Genomic DNA, 19,734 nt, shown 5'->3' on the forward strand with positions numbered 1-19,734 from the left:
TCAAACTACGTATGCACCAATGCTTGCTATATATGCATAAAAAAACAAAACCATCTATAATCCCAACAAAATTATTCCAACTTGACTTATCACGAACCAATCGATTGATATACCATTATTTAGAAAAAGTCACTCCCAAAACAGCCTTTTCTATATAGTTCCGAAACTATATAACAAACTACCACTTCATAACAGATTTTCGCAGAACAAATTTACATACAAGAGTTTATGACAGAGTTCAAAGCAAATGCTTTGCTAAAATTTAGGAGTTTAAAAGTAGTTCAGAACAATGAATATTCCTATTGAACGACCAAAAAAAACTAATAATAATGATAATAATGTTCATTGATTCAAAAAATTGCAGCAATCAGATTAATGAGGCTAAGATTAAACAGCTGGGATGGAATCACTTAATTCTTGAAGCTGTAATTATCAATTTACACAAAAAACAAACTTCGACAGAATATCCCACTAACACAATTAATTGAAAAAATAAGATAACACACAGCTACAATGGATTGCAGTGGATTGTGTGTTCTATAATAATCAAGTAAGACTAAAGCTATAATTGATAAATAACAATCAAATTGGTAAAATGATCAAATTATGATAAAAATCAAAACTAAACTACAGGCAGGGTATTCATGAAACTACAGAATTATTGATGATGACGACTGAATTGTAGTATTGAAGATACTGACATATGGGTGAAGTTTTGCTCTTTTTACCGTGTGTAGGTCGTTGCCTAAATGCAGAACTATTATATGTCACAAAAAGGTTTTTTTCAGGAGAGGTTTTTTTTAGTTTGACGGAAGAAACAGTTATTCATCACGACTTTTATATATCATTGGGTTTGAAATGAGCAGTATGAAACTGGATCAATCAGTTTTGATTCATCAATCAACAAATTGGAGAAAAAATGGACTTACAATAGTGGACTGTTATCGAAGTATGGTATGTCCTTTTCGATGGAGTTGTAATTATAGTGATTAGGGAGTTAAAATGATTCTGATTCCACATAAATTAAATTTATTTTTCTGGTAAATGAAATCAGTCAACAAATAAACAAAATGATCAAATTGAATGGGCAAACAACTATGGATCAGTCACTATCTGATTCTTCAGCACCAGAAACATGTTTTGCACAAACTGGCAAGTTTTTGAAAAAATCGTGGTATTGCGATTTAATAACTCTTTTTTCACAAAGAAATTGCAAATGATCAAATTTTTTCCTCACAAGAGGAATTGGTCGTTGATACAGGGGGGCTAGCTGCACATCACTGATGTCAACGGTGGTGTTTTTTGTTCTTCTATTTTTTTTATCATATTTATTTTCTTGAAATTATTTTGATCATACTCTGTTTTGAACAGGAGAAAGTTTGGATAATTGGGATTCGTCTCAAATATTTTAATTGAAGTTATATACCAAATCGCCATTTTCATCACGATCACGAGCAAACTTAATGAAGTGTTGTGACTGAAAACTTTTGAGATCATATACATCAGATTGAGAGATAGTTCGTGTACGTTACATGGATTTGCTCTTCTAGCTAACCGTACTATTGAAATCCACTGATCAAGAGTATAAACTAGTACACGTTTTGATGCTCGTTCAATCATACTATGAACGGAGTCCCCTTCATTTTGGGTATGACCTGGTTCTAAGTAGGTATGACGAATTATTACTGAATATTTCAAAGTTGCATGATTATATAAGGCATATAGATATTTATTTCTATCCTGACCTCCACAGTTGTCGGAAAAAAATGAAAATTCTTTAACGCCTTTCTGTACATAGCTATGAATGTAATTCAACAGACAACTGCCTATTTCGCATGCACCTCTCTTTGCAATGCACTCATGCCACATATAGCATTGGCAATCTTTCGTTCCTAAATTATAAATCGTGAAATTATATGTCGAGAGCTTTGATTCATAGTGTTCCAAACCGACATCTGATTTTGGAACAGGCAGTACTTGTTGTAAGTCGAATACAGCTGCACAGAAATCAGTTTTCGAAGATGCTTTCGTTTTTCCGGAATCTTTCATAATCCGTGATAGCTCTTTATTTTTCATGTGTTGTTTATACTCATCCTCAATTAATAGACGGAATGTTTCTGTACCACTATCATATCTATGGCATACATCACACAAATCCTTTTTAGGTACAAAGAATGAAAGGTTGTATTCTGTATTGAAAATATGTCTGTACATACTTTCTGTTGCAACGATAGACATATAATTTTCACGGCAATATTCTTGATAAAGAGTATACATCCTAGCGATATTCAATGTATTGGGCAAATATTTTCTATTGGTAGTTGCCCTGCAATAATGACTTTCTACAGTTTCGAATGAATTGATATGATCCCTCACAGTCTTCTTCACAGACTCGTCTAGTTTGCTATTCTTACACGTTTTTCCTCTCCTGTCTTCCATTACTGCACCTGAACGTCCCATTTTAGAAAAAACAGTCTCCACCATCTGTCCACTTATGCTGAGAGTATTCAGAAAAAATTTCTTGCTTACTTCAAGGCTACTACCCTCCCTCATGAGAAAATATTGAATGGTGAAATTTCTTCTACTTGGAATTTCATTTTCCTTCGCTTCTTTCAGCTGACGAGTTCGTCCCTTTTGTTTCTTGAGAACAAACTTTGAAAGATAATCCTTCTGTCTATTTATTTTGCATAAATTCCAGAACTCCGTGAGTATAGATTTTCGAAGTTCCTCTGTGAACTTTGTGTCACACTTCTACAGTTTGTGCATGGAGCTTTCAGTGTTCTTTCGAGCTGTAATGTTCCCTTCCAATTTTCATGAGCCATTCCTCTATTCCTGGAAGTTTTGATGATATTTCTCCTCCAATTCTGTTCATCTCGTTTTCTTTTTCTGGTTTGGAATTTGACCTCTTTATTGGTTTTCCCTTCTTCCTGAGCACTATCATCATTATAATGGTCAGTATCGTTATCATCAGTAGAAGTATGTTGATTCTTATCAATTAATTCTTCATTTTCTGATGAAACGTAATCAGAGTCACCGTCAGTTGCATAAGGATCTGATTCAGAGGACGAAATATGGAGATCTTGACTCAACCTTTCAAAATTATTCAGTTTAGGTTCTGATTGCTCCCCTTTGTTCGTTTCATTTGATACTTCAATATCAACGTCCTCGATAGTAGCCGCATCAGAACTGAACTGAACATAATTGAAATTTTGTAGATTTGTTATATCCGAAGCAAAATTTGAACTCTGAGTATAAGAAGTGGTCGTCTCGAATGGTATCAAACTGGGGGGAGGTTGTAAATTTTTAGAGAGTGACATGAGTTCATAGTCAATATGTGCCTTCGAAGACATTTGGGAGTGATTTTCGTCCACTATTCTATATTCTTCTGTCGTTTCTGAAAATTTTATTTTGTACATTTACCTTTTTGATGTTAAGACTATTTCTTACCTTCGGAACAGCTCGTGGCTTCTCTAACCAACTTCATTATTTTTTCAACTCTCTGATTGTACATTTTAAACTCCTGTCAGAACTATGGTGTCCAATTTTTTGGTATTCTAAGAGATTATTCCTAATCAGAACTAGTGTAACTCCAGTTGCGTATTTACACTTACGCTATTGACAGCATTTACCCTCCCTACGCAGTGGTCGGAGTAAGACTGAAGAAGTTAGGATAGATTTGCATGGAGTCGTGGTGGGGTATATGCGTCAAGTGGGAGTTATGATAGTTCTGCTCGTGGTAGAGCTGTATTTTGTATGTACAACCATGAAATATCTCAATTTCCGAATTATTTGGACTTACAATAGTTCTGCACTCAGGCGACGAGGTTCACTAAAATTTAATTTACAGATCTATTCCTATACTATCTATTACTATAGTCTATCCAGTGAAAACATTTCAAGAATGCAAGCATGCCGGTACATCAAAGGAAGCAACATAGTCGTCTCAAGCAAGTGGCACTGCAATTCATCCACAAAGTCACTGAGCTATTTCTACTTGCTATGGCCCTTAAAAACGCCGCTGACGAGCCATTACAATAGGGACTAGCAGCAAATAACATGAAAATAGGCGGCCGATAGTGTTATTCTTATTGCGTTAAATATAGTATTGATAGGCGTTGCACTGAGGGTATTAATATACATTTTCCAATTATATTCAATATAATGCGAAGATAATTAAAATATCGTGAAAACTAATTTTGTTTAAATATTTCATTTTCAGTTCTCAGCAACTTCACTTAGCGCCCTAGGAGCTAAGTAATATGCATCGATATAGAAAATTGTAAATACCTTGAAAACGATCACATCCAGCGTTGTTGAGAAAGTATACCTTTTTTACTTGGAAAAGGTATGGAAATAAATTTTTTCATGAAAAGTATCAAAAATTCACTATCAAAAAAGTTAGGACAATTTGAAATGAATAATGACAGCGTACACAGCGCCGTCTAGATGTTACATGAAAATTCATACAAAATTATGATTTCCCACGTCAAATAAACCCCGGGTACAAAATTTCCTGCAAATAATTTATTTTTTGAGAAAGTTATTTTTAAAAAACGAACAAAAAAAATTAATTTCAATACTCTGTATCTCCGAAACAAAGTATTTCCTGACCCAATTTATAAAGATTTTATTCTTGAAACTGTCTCAGAAATGCATCACTCGAATATTTCAACGTACTTATGTTACACCCTGTATATACATATACAGGGTGTAACTAAATAAGTGTAAAACATTTAAGTAGGTGATTCCTCATCGAAAAAAAGATAGGATCTTTCATATAAAGAAATTTCATTGGAGCATCCCTTGTTAGGATACAGCCCCTTAAAGGGGGTACATAAAATTTTGTCACCTCACAAACCACAAAAGGAGACTAAATCATCTGTCGGTGACAAATAAGACAGATGGGTATCCGCGGCTAAGCTAAACAGTGGAGACGGGAGTGGGTTAAACAACTTAGCAAATTTCGAATAGATCTTAATGGGCGCCAGGTAAATTTAATCCTCCAGATACTCAAGTAACTCACAATATCAATAACTTACCAATTAATATTGGAAATAAAAGATAAAGATCCCCAATAAAATTTATTCAGTAAACCTAACTTACATGGAATAACCGACAACGCTTCTAAGACAACAATGCAATATTCACACTACTACGCGATGTTCAAATGTCAATACAAGAGCGCGGTGTATATAACCACGAATTCAATCAGCCATAAATTACGGTAGTAACGACGCTCAAAAGAAACTACAATACGTCAAGTAAAACTACTACGAAAATTGAGTAGGTGAAATCGTAAATACTAGTATCGGTAGGTAAGATAATCTCGTTTGCGTCGCGAGAGCTCAGGCGTAGGCGCATCGGTGTCAACAAGCAATCGTGAAAGGAAGAAAATACCTCAATTTCCGTTTCACAAATGCGTCACTATATCAATCAGGTATAAATAAACAAACACTGTATCAAACAGGTATCAATAAACATTAGGGCAAACAATTATTTAAATAACTCAGTATATCACCAATATTCAAATAAACCAATTATAACTTGCGTGCTCCTTTTGGCCACCCGGTATATGGTGTTAGGCTACCCCGTGGTCCGACGGAAGTGGATCACCTTGTAGTACGGCGGAGATGGATCACCCTGTAGCACCACCAAGATAGATCACCCTGTAGGGCACAACAAGCTGGACCAGTAATGGATCACCAAATAAGACCCAAAAAGATAAACCCCTGGCCAAGGGGTTTTCTATACGTTTCTTCGTGTGCGGTGCTCTGCACGGAAGTCCTACTGGGACTTGATGAGTGACTAAGGGCCTTCTGTTTCTTATGAATCTGATTTCGGAAATCCTTCCACCTGGCACAATGAGTTCGGTAACCACCACAAATCCTCAAAAGAGATTAAGTTTCAGACTGCAAATATCCACACCAAAATGACCAATCAGTCTTCCACTATACAATCCTGACTTGTAGAAATAATCCCCGTGAAGGATGGCACAAATACAACCATATATATCCTACAATCAGTCTGATGGTACACTTGAACTCTCAACCAAGCTCATCGAAAGTCAACTCCCGAAATCCAAGAGACTGCCACATCTGACAGCTAACCAGTTGTTGCCACAGTGCGTCCAATCTACACTACAAGCACCAAGGGGGCGCTGTGCACAACATCATAAATCTATCAATTCCTTCACAGCCACTCGAGACAATATCAACAAGTCCATGACCCCTCAAAACTCCTTCTCAAAGCAATGCAACCCTAAAACAACCCTTAACAATTTGAGTAACCGATCAATCCCTCACCCGTGAACAACTGTAGAACTAGTTCGGTGTAGGTCGTCGGAACGACATACGAAAGTTCGGCAGATGTCAACCAACAGCTGTCTCTCAATCTTGTTATTAAATGTTTACAAAAATATTGACTCCAACCCATTTTCAACTATTTACCGTTTCTTATTCATGCCATGGAATAGAAACATATAAGGTAAGTTGCCACATCTTTCCCATTCAGTACGAATATTTGAGCATTCATATTATGCAGGATATTTACCGAAAATATCAAACAGTATTCAGAAACCCAGAGCTAACTAATATTGTTTTTCAGGCGATATGGCTCTAATACGTAGTAATCCTTCTGGAAGTGATGAATAACAATCTATGCAAGAAATATTCTTGGGAAGGTATAGAGAAAAAGGCAGACAACGGCTGAAAAATAATAGGTGAAGTAAACTGAGAAACAAACAATAACAACTATTTCAACCTAGCGAGGAATTTCGGATCTCCAACGTCGATTGGCAATAGGAGAATGCATAAGTACTGGTCAAAGCAGTTAGTCAGGGAGCATACATATATTCTTGTACATTTCAGGTGTGGTTTTCTATGGAACGGAAGATTCTCATTACTATGATGTTAAATGCATAAAATCAACTTGTAACTGAATTACATTGTTAACATCCTCTGAATAAAGATCTTAAAAGGCAAGGTAGTGTTTTCAAAGGTCACATAGGAGCAGTTTTGATCTAGTGCTGAATTGAAACGTAACAATTTGTATAACAATTTTCTGCACAAGCACTAAAAAAGTCACAATATTGAAATTAACCTGACGTTAACAACTAATACGAAACTAATCTATCTAGTAGGTCGCTATTAGCGATAGTGACAATTAAATTGGTATGACGCTGTCAGTTTGTGAATTTTCGAAATTGAATTAATACTAATCATGTGTTGTTGTTCTGTTCTCAGTTTGTTACTTTAATAATTCACTTGATATTAAAATCAGAAAATGGCTGATATGCATTACGTTTACGGTCTGTCGCAGGGGAATGGGTTAGAAGCTTCTAAAAGATATGCTGAAATGTATTATCAACGCAGCATCCTTCACATAGAATATTTGCTCGAATTCATCAACGATTACGAGAATATGGTTCATTCGACAAAAGAACGCAGGATTGTGGTCGCCATTGAGAAGTACGAACAACACAGCTGAGGAAGCAGTACTTAATTTGATTGAAGAACAACCTACTACCAGTACTAGAAAGATTGCTTTCCAGCTAAATGTTGATCATATGACGGTATTTCTAATTTTGAAGGAACAACTCTTATACCCTTACCATCTGCAACCGCGAGACTTTCCGAACCGGCTTGAATTTTGCAATTGGATGCTGGAAATGATTAGAAGAAATTGTGACTTTCTGAAGACGATATAATTCACAGACAAATGTAGTTTTTCTCGGGACAAGATTATTAATTTTCATAATTACCACATATGGGCTGATGAAAACCCTCACGCTATTGTCGAAACTAACCAACAAGAACAGTTTTCTCTTAACGTCTGGCTCGGAGTTATCAGGGATGATTCAATTGGGCCTCATTTTCTACCTCCTCGATTGAATGGTGAGGCATACTTTCAATTTTTAAGAGAAGTGCATCCAGTACTGCTGGGGGAAGTTCCTTTGGGCGTCAGAAGGGATATGTTTTTTTTGCATGATGGGGCTCTCGCCCATTTTAGTCAAGTAACACGTCAGCATTTAACTGAAACATGCAAATCAGTGGATAGGTAGAGGAGGACCACAGAACTGGCCCGCTAGATCCCCGGATCTGAATCCTCTCGATTTCTCTATTTGGGGCCATTTACAGCATTTGGTTTATCGTACTCCTGTTCGCGATGTAGAGGACATAAGAAACCACATCATCGATGCGTGCAGGGTAATCAGAGGGATTCCAGAAATATTAGAGCGAATACGTGGCTCAATGCGCTGACGTCTAGATGCATGCGTAATGCCTGAAGGTAGACATATTGAACATTCACTATGATTTCTACATGTTGTGTGTTTTGTTAATAATAAATTAGTTTTGTTTATTACCCTTTAATCGTTTAATGCAGGTACTAACTACAAAATAACTATAAATCCAGTCCGCATTTATGACGATGTATCTCTGTAGTTGTTCGTAAAATAATTGTTTGCTGCGACCTGGTTTATTTTGGGCAAAAAACCCAAGAGACATTTTTTGTTTAGAATAAAACAGGCTATCGGAAATAAATTTTTAAATGGTAAACAAATAATAAGACAAAAATTTTCATTGGAAATAAATTTTAGGGGTTGCGTTTTCCACCCCTTACAACCATGGGGTAAACCAAATAAATTACTGGCTAAGTGTCTTTTTGGTAGTACAAAACGTCAGGTTAATTTCAATATTGTAACTTTTTCAGTGCTTGTGAAAAAAATTGTTATACAAATTTTATGTACCTCCTGTAAGGAGCTGTATCTTAACAAGAGATGCTCCAATGAAGTTTCTTTATATGAAAGATCCTATCTTTTTTTCGATGAGGAATCACCTCCTTAAATGTTTTACACTTATTCAGTTACACCCTGTATATTTATAAATACATTTTTTTAGATTAATACAGTACTTCCGAATAAACAGAGATACCCGCAAAGGTCGTACCTGTACGCGGGTTTCAACGGCTATTCCAAAATTAACAGTTAGAAAGTTTACGAGCAAAAAAAACAAAAAAGAAAAAGAAACATTGAGTTTGGAAAAAAAGTTTTTGGCTTTTTACTACTTCATCTTGATAAAAAAAATGTTGGCATCTTCCAAAGAAAGGAAGGAATCAATCAATTTCAAAAGTAGTAACTCTATACATAAATGTGTAGATCATGCGAAGAAGTAACTTTCAGACATAAACTGGAAGAAAAAGCCTTCCTGAAACAGGTAGTTTCATATGGGCATTGAATTAGACGAAAGAAAAATTCCTTCGAAACAAATACTTTCATATAAAAACTGAATTATACAAAAAAAAAATCTCTTCTCAGTTTGTATTTCCAACATTGGTTATGGAATTATATCAGATACCCTTCATAGGAAAATATTATGTTTTATTCAAATCCATGTATTTTGTCGGGTTGCAGTCAGATTAGTAGAGCTATTACAAAGAAGATGCTTTGTTACCTGTCAAGCTCTCGGTAAATGTTTACCTTCGTCAGGACAATAGCGGGAAAATAATAAAGAAACTGGAGCTCTAATTCGGATGATAGCTTGCACTTGGTAGATAAATCAAAGGGTGAATTGTCAACAGTTTCTTAAAATTTTGAGAAAATTGTCAAACAAATTACTATTGTTTGACAATTTAATATTGGAAATCGAAAGTAAAAACTATCCAGGAGAGATACATTCGTATAAGGAAATGAATATTTAGAAATACATTTCGAAATATTAATCTTCTTATAATTTAATATTGTTAATTCAAATCATTTTACTTTGTCAATTTTTGTATATTACACAAATAGTTGCTATCATAAGTAAATGCTATATCGTGATTATGAAGTTTTACACCAAATTGGAACGGACTCTATCTAATACTTCGCATACTGGAATATTTAAATTGACAGATTTCAGAGAAGAAAAATGAAAATTGAAATGTAATGTATTCATAGGATGAGTGCTGACAAATTTCAAGAAACTGACCTAAAATCGTTGGGGTTCCTTTTCAGTCGAGTAGAAAGTTATGTCATTCGGAGCAGTAGCCACGTCGTTACGTTTTCATTAGCTGTGTGCGTGTCGGACACAGAATTGTTTTTCGGATGCACAAATTAATGACGCATAGTAAATATCAATTGATCTGTATTATTAAAAATATTTTCCATTATGAGTAGGCACTGTCGAGGTTTTTTCTTATTTCAGGATGAAATGAGAAATTTAATTTGAGTTTGTTCCATCTTCCGAATAATTTTCATGAAGCTAAATTCAAACACTCTCTTTATTAAAAAATACATTTATTTGTCACCGTATTCATACAAAAATATACAAAAATATATAAAATATAACATACATTTATATTGCACTATATTTACAAAATGAAACACTTCTGATGAAACTTCAAAACCCTCTTAAATCGTATACGGCGAACTTTTTTAGTCTTTTTTCAAAAGATTCGCAGTTTCATCGAAAGCGTCCCATTAAATCTCAATTTGCTGTTTTGAACAAACCGAAAGTATCTATAACCGACGTCAAAAGTTAGTCAAAATTCTTAACAAACTATGTCAAAATTTTTGGCGGCAATTGCAGATATACCAGCATCACCATTCGTTGTTGGAATGTAACGACAAATATTTTTCTTCAGTCGTTACAAAGGTGTCTTATGGAGCTTTTAGTACGGTCCGGATTTGCCTGGAGGGCCATAGCTGGTTGATACTCCACCACCAGAACCACCTCCATGGCCGCCTCCGATTCCTCCTCCGATTCCACCGTCAATTCCTGGATAAGATTGCAAATTAGATTCAATGTTCATTTGGAAATTACTCTATTTGTTGAACTTATGAAAATATAATATGATTTAAATTCAGAAAAGTCATAAAAAACTTTTTAAGGAAAAGTGAAAACTGCCAAAGACAAAATTGATAAAATAACAGCAGCTGTCTGTCAGTCAAAGATTGTGAAATCACAATAATATTGGAAAGTGCATTTATGCCACGTGACCTGTTGAGCAATACAGTTCATCCCTGCTCTAGTCTTACAATTGTTTAGTAGCATCTTCAGAAGGTTGCTTCTAAAGGGCCAATCCTGGTAGATTTTGATGGTAGGTTACAAATGTTTTTGCAAACCAGGTAGTCAGTGATTATTTGGCTAGACCTAGAACGATGCCAATAACAGAGTCTGCAGCTTCATTACCTTCCAGGTCACATCATCATAAATATATGGCTTATATTTCATATGATTTCGGAAACTTCATAACTTGATATGAATTTTGACATTCTAACAAATCTGAAAATACACTCACCTCCTCCGATGCCACCTCCAATTCCACCTCCAAAACCACCGCCTGCTCCTCCTCCGAATCCACCACCAGCTCCACCTCCGAAACCACCTCCGCCGCCGCCACCGCCTCCGGCTCCACCTCCGAAACCACCTCCAAATCCACCACCACCACCTCCAGCGGCGGTCTTCTGAAAAAAATCGGAATGGATCACTATAGAAAATGAAATAATTTATATCTGAATTAATATAAGGCATGAAAACCATGAAATAACATTTTGCAAGTACTAGCTCAGTAGACTTTGTATTTAGATGAATGAAATTGTTAGTTTCAAGTTGCATTTTCTGAAATCAATAATTGGGTGAATGTCAAACGGTTTAAAAAAAATAATTGAAGATTTGAGTAACATTGAAGTTGAGTATAGTAATGTAGTAGATGAGGATACATTCAAAGATGAAATTGGAAACTACCTACCAGTTCAGTCACTGGTAAGCAACAAAAAACATATTCTATAATCAAATATTAAGTAATAAAGTCATGAGGAACGTTTTCAAGAAAACTGAGAGAACTGCCAAAGTCGAAATCGACAAAACACCAGTTGTCTGCATTTATGTCATAAACATAAAATGTATAGAACTGTATAGACTTACAGAATTTTTTGTCAACATGAATGTGAGTAAATGATTCAATGGATAAAGTAAAATAAATAAATGATGCGAAAGAAAAGAATAGTGCCTTTGAAAACTAAAATAATTTCTTGAGTAACAGTTTAAAACGCTCATAAATAATTGTATGTATCGCGTGACACATATATGAATACTGTTAAATTGAATATGAAGATTTCAAAAGTAAATATTTGATGAAGACAACGAAAGATTTATTAGTAAACAGACTTCTTCCAATTCGCTACTTTCAACTGTTGTGCTTCCGTCTAAAGAGGATTCTTTGTAGGTTGATAAAAACAAATGTGGTAAACGGTATTTCACGTAAGAAAGTACGCTCTCCTGACATAGACTTACTTTCTCTATTCAACAGCTGATTAGAGAGAATTGTCACTTAAATGAAAGTACCTACAAGGATGATATTATTGATTGATTATCTGAAGTTACTGTGAATAAAATTTCTCTATTGAAGAAAGAGATCTAACTTTTTTTCTCTATATCGTTCACTAATTTGAGCATTTATTCTTTGTATTTTGAAGACCGTTTCAGATAATCAGAAATTGAAATGCCTCAATTTCAGTTGTCAGTTTATAAACTGATGTTGAAGAGCACATTTATAATAAATCACCTGAGTTTTGTATCTGATGAAGTAGACTTCGGGTTTGCTTGGTTGTGTGGGAGCTGCAGTTGGAATGGTTATTTCAGGTGCTTCTTCAGGTTTCTTGACCAAAACGTAGACTAAGGTCTTTTCTTCATTCTGTGGTTGAACTGGGATTATCGGGGCAGTTGGTGCAGGTGCACTTGGGGCCTAATAAAAATCAAAAATATCATTATAATGTCAATTTCATCTGAAAATTATACATACCTTGATGAAAATAATTTTATAGTGCTTCTGGGCTTGTCCAACTTGGATAGGTCTCTGAGGTCTAAACTCTTCTGGCTCTGGTGGTGGTACATGAACATAGATATGTTTCTGGACAGTGGTGCCTCCTCCGAAACCACCTCCAAATCCACCACCACCGCCTCCACCGCCGCCTCCTCCGAAACCTCCTCCAATACCGCCGCCTAAGCCTGTGAATAACAGATGACAAATAAAGTGTGAAGACTAATATATTTAAATGAGGTGACTTTATTATGAAATATTCATCAACTTACCGCCTCCAAATCCGCCGCCGCCGCCAGCGCCTCCTCCGAAGCCGCCGCCGCCTCCTAATCCGCCGCCGCCTCCAAATCCGCCACCGCCTCCAAATCCACCTCCGCCACCACCACCTGAAATTATAATTCGAAGGTATTTTAATTACACAGTTCGGAAAAGCTAAAGAATCTTAACCATAATAGGTGAATAGGTGACCATTAAAGAGATCTTGAACAGATTTGAACTGAATGAAATTCATGATTGGTTCCAAAATATTCGTAGTTAATGGCATCATTATTATTAATGCCTCATATCTCATAGGAAAAACTTTAAGAATTTTTTAAACAGATATTTTTGATAAGTATTTTATGGTTATTTTGACCAATTGTATACCGAATACCACTTCAATTTTAGATTTCAATGTTTTGAACCATTTAGTTACCATTTATGAGAATACTATTACGGTACATAGATCGGTACATTTTCTACAACTTATTGAGACCAATAAAAAGATTTTTTTTGTCATTGTCAAGATATTATACAAAAATTCTTGTACTTTTCGTTTTTACCGAACTATTGAGTTTGATCCTTTTCATTTTCAAGAAATCATCGAATTCGATCAGCACTATAATTGGCCAAAATTTCAAACCGTTGCTACGTTTCTTGCGAGAGATAACAGAGAATTAAAAAAATTATTTTTCGTCGCTAAAAGTAACTAGAGAAATTTCTCATCAAAAACTTCAATATGAATATACCCTGAGAGTTTCTAAAAAGTTCCTGAGTTTGGATCGAATGCAGAAAACTCGTACTCATAATGTAAACGATTTCCAACATTCAGAGTTCAGTTGAGTTGAATGGTGATCCCTTAATGAATATTTTGAGTGGTTCTATCCACACATATCGTTTGTAATTAGTGAACGAGTTTCAGTGAAATGTCGAACCAGTTTCTCACCTCCTCCAAAACCTCCTCCATGTCCTCCTCCAATGAAACCGCCTCCACCGCCCGATGGGGCTCCATAAGAACTAGATGGAGGACTGTAGCTGTATCCAGCTTCAGGTCTTGCACTGGCTAGAGCCACTAAGGTGGACAGCAACTGAAAATAATACAACTAATCAGTACTAAAATATAAGTAAACCGATAGACAAATATTTCTGATATTCACAAAACCCCTTTCCTTTCTCAATGGAATTTTGAAAGAAGAATAGTTTGAATACCTAACATCATAAATAAAATAATTGTTCTGAAATTTTTATTTATTTTTTAATATGGAATAGTTATCTTTCGAACTGTTTGTTACAGCAGGAAATAACATAACACTTGTGGTATTACTGGCAACTGCCCGAAAATATTCTCTAAAAATAACATTTTGGATACAAAGCAAATTTTTTTGTGTTCTCGTAGTATTAAAAGTTATTTCTCATTCAAATTGAAAGGATATATTTTTAGGAGAGAATAATGTACGTGAAATTTGTCTTCTCTCATTCATTATATTGTGTAGGAATCCTGTGAATAATATCTGATTCGATTCCATTAAGAATGTTTGGAATACAAACGGAATAGAGAGAAGTGTTTTTCGTATAATTCAGCGTTCATATAAAAGTATTTTTCTTTCGTGTAATTCGATGTTTATATGAAAATAGCGGTTTCGAAATGGCTTTTTCTTCCAGTTTGTGTCTGAAAGTTCTTTGCATGATCCACACATCATTGTACATAGGGTTAATTTTCTTAAATTCATTGCTTTCTTTTGTTTGGAAGAATCCGACATTTTTTTGTATCAAGATGTCGAATTAGAAAGCCAAAACCTTTCTTTTCCAAAAATTATTTCTAATGTTTGCACCATTAGAACCAATAATCTTGGAGAGAAAGCACGAAATTATTTCAAATGAATCAGCATATTTTATTACAACATTGAAACTGGGTTTCTATATCTCATGTCATTCTCCCAAGTTTGAGGTCACTGCTTATTCTTCCGATTCAAACATCAATTAGACAAATGATCCAAATGAATCATAGATGAACTCACATCCATTATAGCATGTAATCACCTGCAATAAACCTACATTTTCACTGTCAATCAACGCATTGTTTCATCATTATTTGTAATGCGGAAACTAGTGATTTCATTCTTCAATTCTTCATTACTGAATGGAGAGAAATTTTCTCGCCGCCCGTGAGTACTCTCTGACTGAATATAAATTGTAGCAAATAAGATTACATGCTAATTTGTTACAGTTCTTCAACTACATTATTTATTTTGCTATTCTTCCCATGAATCGACCTCTAGTCGTGACCCGATGAACATTCAAGAACAAACGTAGTAGAAAGTACGAAATTACTTTGCTGAAACTCTTGTCAGATACTTATCACTATAAAGAAAGCTAATTCTTTGATGAACAGGAAGAAGAATATTTTCTACATACATGGTTTAGAGATAGAGGAATATTGTACAATTTTTTATCTGATGGAGAACTCGCTTGCATATTGTTATGAAGAACTTTTATGATGAAGATTTTTATAAATTATGATTTCTCGAATTGAATGTTGCTCTTTTTTTAGAATATTACAGGAGTTTTCTCCCAACACCAAATCGTTATTTTAACACCTCGACACGTGTTTCGATCACCAAGTGATCATCTTTATCTTATGAAAATGAATAACTCGATTCGATACACGGAAATTAAGAACATAATATTTTATTTTCAAACAGTGCTATGATTGAACTCTAATTTTCCTCTTGAAGATGATCACTTGGTGATCGAAAGACGTGTCGGGGTGTTAAAATATCGATTTTGTGTTGGAAAAAAAATCCCGTAATATTCATTACTACACCAAAGATTCCAAACAGTGCATCAAAAGTTCCTATTTAGAGTTGATGGTTTTGATTATGTAGATCTAACACATTCAATTCTTTCAGATTTTTGGAGCTGAAATGACTGAAGAACCAGTAAAAAAAGAGAAAATGGTTGACAATTTCCTTTTTAACGTTCTCCGAATCCTATACATAATCTTCACAATGTTTGGACTCTTTGTTAAAAAATCCAATCACGGTGGTGAAGCTGTACTTTCAGATTTGTAATCTTCCTTTTTTGAACGTTCATCTGAATTTTTCCAGACTTTCTACACGAAATACGTCTTTTCTTCATTCATCAATAATCTCAGTGTGAAACGATTAACCCACAGAAACTGCGATTTCTCTCAAAGAAGAGTGACTCACACAAAATGAATTTCCTCGACGTGATTGCATACAATTTGTTTCTCATTCTGATTGAAAATGTTCTCATTATTATTTTTCAAACAATGATCTTTATAATGTCATGTGTCAATTTGAATGCCATTTCAACTACAATTCAATGCACAAACATCAAAATAACCAAACCTTCCATATCTTGGTTGATGCAAATATAAGATTATTCCACCACCCAGAACACTTAAATTTAACTCACTTTTTTGATAATGCCAAACCCGGCCATTTCAAGAGAAGCAAATTTTCTGCGACAAATTTACATCTGAAATGATGGGTTAGCGTTATATAAAGTGTTAGGAACGAATTCCCGTTACCATTTCTCTCACGATACTCTATAAATCTTATCTCTTTCGTATTTTTCGCGAATAATTGAAAGAACAGTATATACGGAAAATGTGAAATTGTACGGACTTTTTCAAAACAAAGATTGTATTGGTGAATCATATATCTCTGAAATGTTTAGAGGAGGTGATATTCTACTAGATTTTCTCAAACTTTTACATTTCAAAAAGAATGAAAAAGTCTTGTTTTTCTGATCTTCCAAATTTTCAGAGGTCATTTGTTGTATGTGATATTGTATTCGTTTAAGTATTCTTCGATTATATCTACAAATAGTCTTTATATTGTAAATAAAATAGAATATGAGATTCAAATGATAATCAAAAAGAAATCAAAATGAATTATTTGTAAAACAGGGTTTGAAATAGAAAATATATGCTCACAAAAATGTTGGTTACTTTGTGAAACCACCTCCTTTAATTATTTTTTGATTATTTCAAAAACTATGAATTCATGATCTTTATAGAAGTCAGAAACTTTCTATTCGTAACGGAATGAAAATGAACGAAAAAATAATTTTAAAGTGATTCAAATATTGGTTTAAAATCTCTATCATTGTGAGTTCTTTTTCGAATAAAATTTTAAAAGGATAGTTATGAACGTATCCTAAAAATAATATTATGGTTGATAATACTAAACTGCATAAATCGCTTCTGAAGATATATCAGCATTACCAAAACAACCCGATTGTATCATCTTCACTTTGAATAAAATAAACAATTTATACGGCCTCAATGACAATAGTATCCAATCACTTCGTTCACTATCACTTTATAACCGATTTAATGAAAGCAAAATATAAGAAAGAGTACTACGTACCACAAATGGTTTCATGTTGTTAATTCACTAACTATTGATCATATGATACGGACTATTCATCCCATTTCATTTAAATACTGTTTTCTCCCACTAGCTCAAGAAGATTCACACCAGAGGAGCATCGGCAAGCTTTTACATTCACTTCACAATAAGAAAAATTACTTTTACTATTTTACAATGAGGTCTAATTTTGTTGAAAAGTCAAAAGTGCACATTTCAACTGTTAGGTGATTTACCTGTTTATTATTCAGTTTCACAATTTTTTATAGTCGTAGGAACAATTTCGGTACAGATTTGAAATTCAGGTGAACTTGTGCAAGAGTTATGAAAACACCCCGGGATGTTTTTATTTGTCATATTATTATTCAGTATCGACGATTCATAGTTTTTTTCCGTTGGGATGTTCAGGTAACAAGAAATCTGATAATTACTAACAATCGAATCTGAATGAAAAAACAGAACCTGGTTGTAATTTATTTTTGAAATTATGAAATACTGAGTTCAATATATGTAAAGAAATAAAACAAATTAGTGGCCGTTTCTAATTTAAAAACTTAATTATATCATGTGTCTAATACGCAATATAGTTTTACCACTTCATTATTGATCGGTTCCATGGGGAAAATTGTAGAACAAGAGTACGAGTATCTAGAATTTTTCAGTTTTGTTATAGTTACTCTCAAAAAAATCATCAGATATTTAAAAAAGTTGATGAGTTGAAACTATGAAAACAAACACACTAAAAAAAGTCAGTTCCAATATAATATTACCCAAATTATATATGTTATATCTCACTAACAACATATAACATATATTTTTCAATCAACTAGATGTTTTTCTATCAGATAGACGTTATAATTACAGATTTTTTTCCTTATAACTCTTTCAATAATGAACGCATTCCGAAAATTTTCACATGAACCAATTGAAAACTGCGTGAATCCAGTAGTGTAGTCACATGAAAGAAATGCTATTATTATTATTTTCGATTTTCATCTTTGAAAAATAATAAAAATTGGCCCTGAAAACAAAGATATTCATGAAATTTGATGTTCTAGTAGACTTCTCCGATGACTACCAGATGAAAAAATATTTCCTTTCCGTTGAAAAATGTATTTGTGATGCACTGTTTGAAATCTTTGGTGTAGTAATGAATATTACTGGACTTTTATCCCAACACCAAACCGTTATTTTTAACACCTCGACACGTGTTTGAATCACCAAGTGATCATCTTCAAGATCATTTTCATTTTAATCTTCCTCTTGAAGATGACCACTTCGTGATTGAACACGTGTCGAGGTGTTGAAATAACGGTTTGGTGTTGTGATTGAACTCCAGTAATATTGAAAAATGTATGTTAAGTTTTTGTTTAGAAGACCGCGTTTAAGAAGATGAAAGAAAGTGAAATTCGGGATTGTATTATAATTCTTTCAAATCACCATATATGCTGAATATTTCCTCTGGTGTGGAAATTGATAATTCGTTTATCATGATGTTGAAATTTTCAATTAGTGTTTACCTGAAACCAGGTGAAACTATTAGTCATTAGGTAGGTAGAAGGTCACATGAATCAAATTGTTATTAAGTAAAGCATAAATTAGACAGAATTTTGTTGGTATGAAAACGCTTCAGGAAGCCATTGTAGAGTGAAACACGTGTCGCGGTTTTGTGAATTGCCTGGTGAAAATGCTCAGAATGAAGTCTTACTTGAATATTCTGCATTTCATCAGTTCGGACTTCCATTGTACAATATAATAATAATAATAATAATAATAATAATAATAATAATCGTCTTTATTGTTTCCCAGCTGTAGTTACATACAATTATTTAAATAAATTACAGACCTAGTTGCTAATGTAACAAAAGGCGAAGTTCAACTCACTAAGCACAAGTGCTACTGAGTTGTTCTTCCATATAATATAAATATCATATGATATAAATTGATTTGAAATACCGAATAGAATCTGTAAAAAATTAAAAAGATTAGCTGAAAAAACAATATTATCAAGCAAAAAACTGAAATTACAATGAAATAACATACAAGTAACTTTGTTTGGAATCTTTTGATTTTATATTTTTAATTTTCACTTCCTGTTAATAATTTTTTTAATTTTTGAGCTCGTGTTAATAGTTACATTTTTTTTATTTGTTTTTTTTAGTGGTTGCTTGTATGTTATTTCAGTGTAATTTCAGTTTTTTGCTTAATAAAATTGTTTTTTCAGCTAATCATTTAAATTTTTTACAGATTCTTTCAGGAATTTCAAATCAATTTATATCAT

At 33.9% G+C, this 19,734-nt stretch overlaps 1 protein-coding gene across 3 annotated transcripts; it reads right to left on the reverse strand.

The window, feature by feature from the left end:
* Positions 1-10,256: 10,256 nt before the first annotated feature.
* LOC111502344 (uncharacterized) lies at positions 10,257-17,594 on the reverse strand. 3 transcript variants are annotated; one of them, XM_074185732.1, is made up of 7 exons: positions 17,454-17,594; positions 14,003-14,144; positions 13,071-13,184; positions 12,781-12,986; positions 12,544-12,723; positions 11,278-11,443; positions 10,257-10,754 (listed from the first exon to the last, which is right to left on the reverse strand). In XM_074185732.1, the coding sequence occupies exons 1-7, from the start codon at positions 17,466-17,468 to the stop codon at positions 10,648-10,650; spliced, it is 930 nt and encodes a 309-aa protein (XP_074041833.1). In that variant the 5' UTR covers positions 17,469-17,594; the 3' UTR covers positions 10,257-10,647. The 3 variants fall into 3 exon arrangements, with proteins under 3 accessions (XP_074041833.1, XP_074041832.1, XP_074041831.1); XM_074185731.1 differs by lacking the exon at positions 17,454-17,594 and adding an exon at positions 16,495-16,547 and having other exon boundaries at positions 11,278-11,440; XM_074185730.1 differs by lacking the exon at positions 17,454-17,594 and adding an exon at positions 16,495-16,536.
* Between the last annotated feature and the right edge of the window lie 2,140 nt (positions 17,595-19,734).

The sequence above is a fragment of the Leptinotarsa decemlineata genome, unplaced genomic scaffold (assembly GCF_025532065.1).
Source record: "Leptinotarsa decemlineata unplaced genomic scaffold, Ldec_3_MD MMD2_tig00078346_RagTag_RagTag, whole genome shotgun sequence".
Classification (NCBI taxonomy): domain Eukaryota; kingdom Metazoa; phylum Arthropoda; class Insecta; order Coleoptera; family Chrysomelidae; genus Leptinotarsa; species Leptinotarsa decemlineata.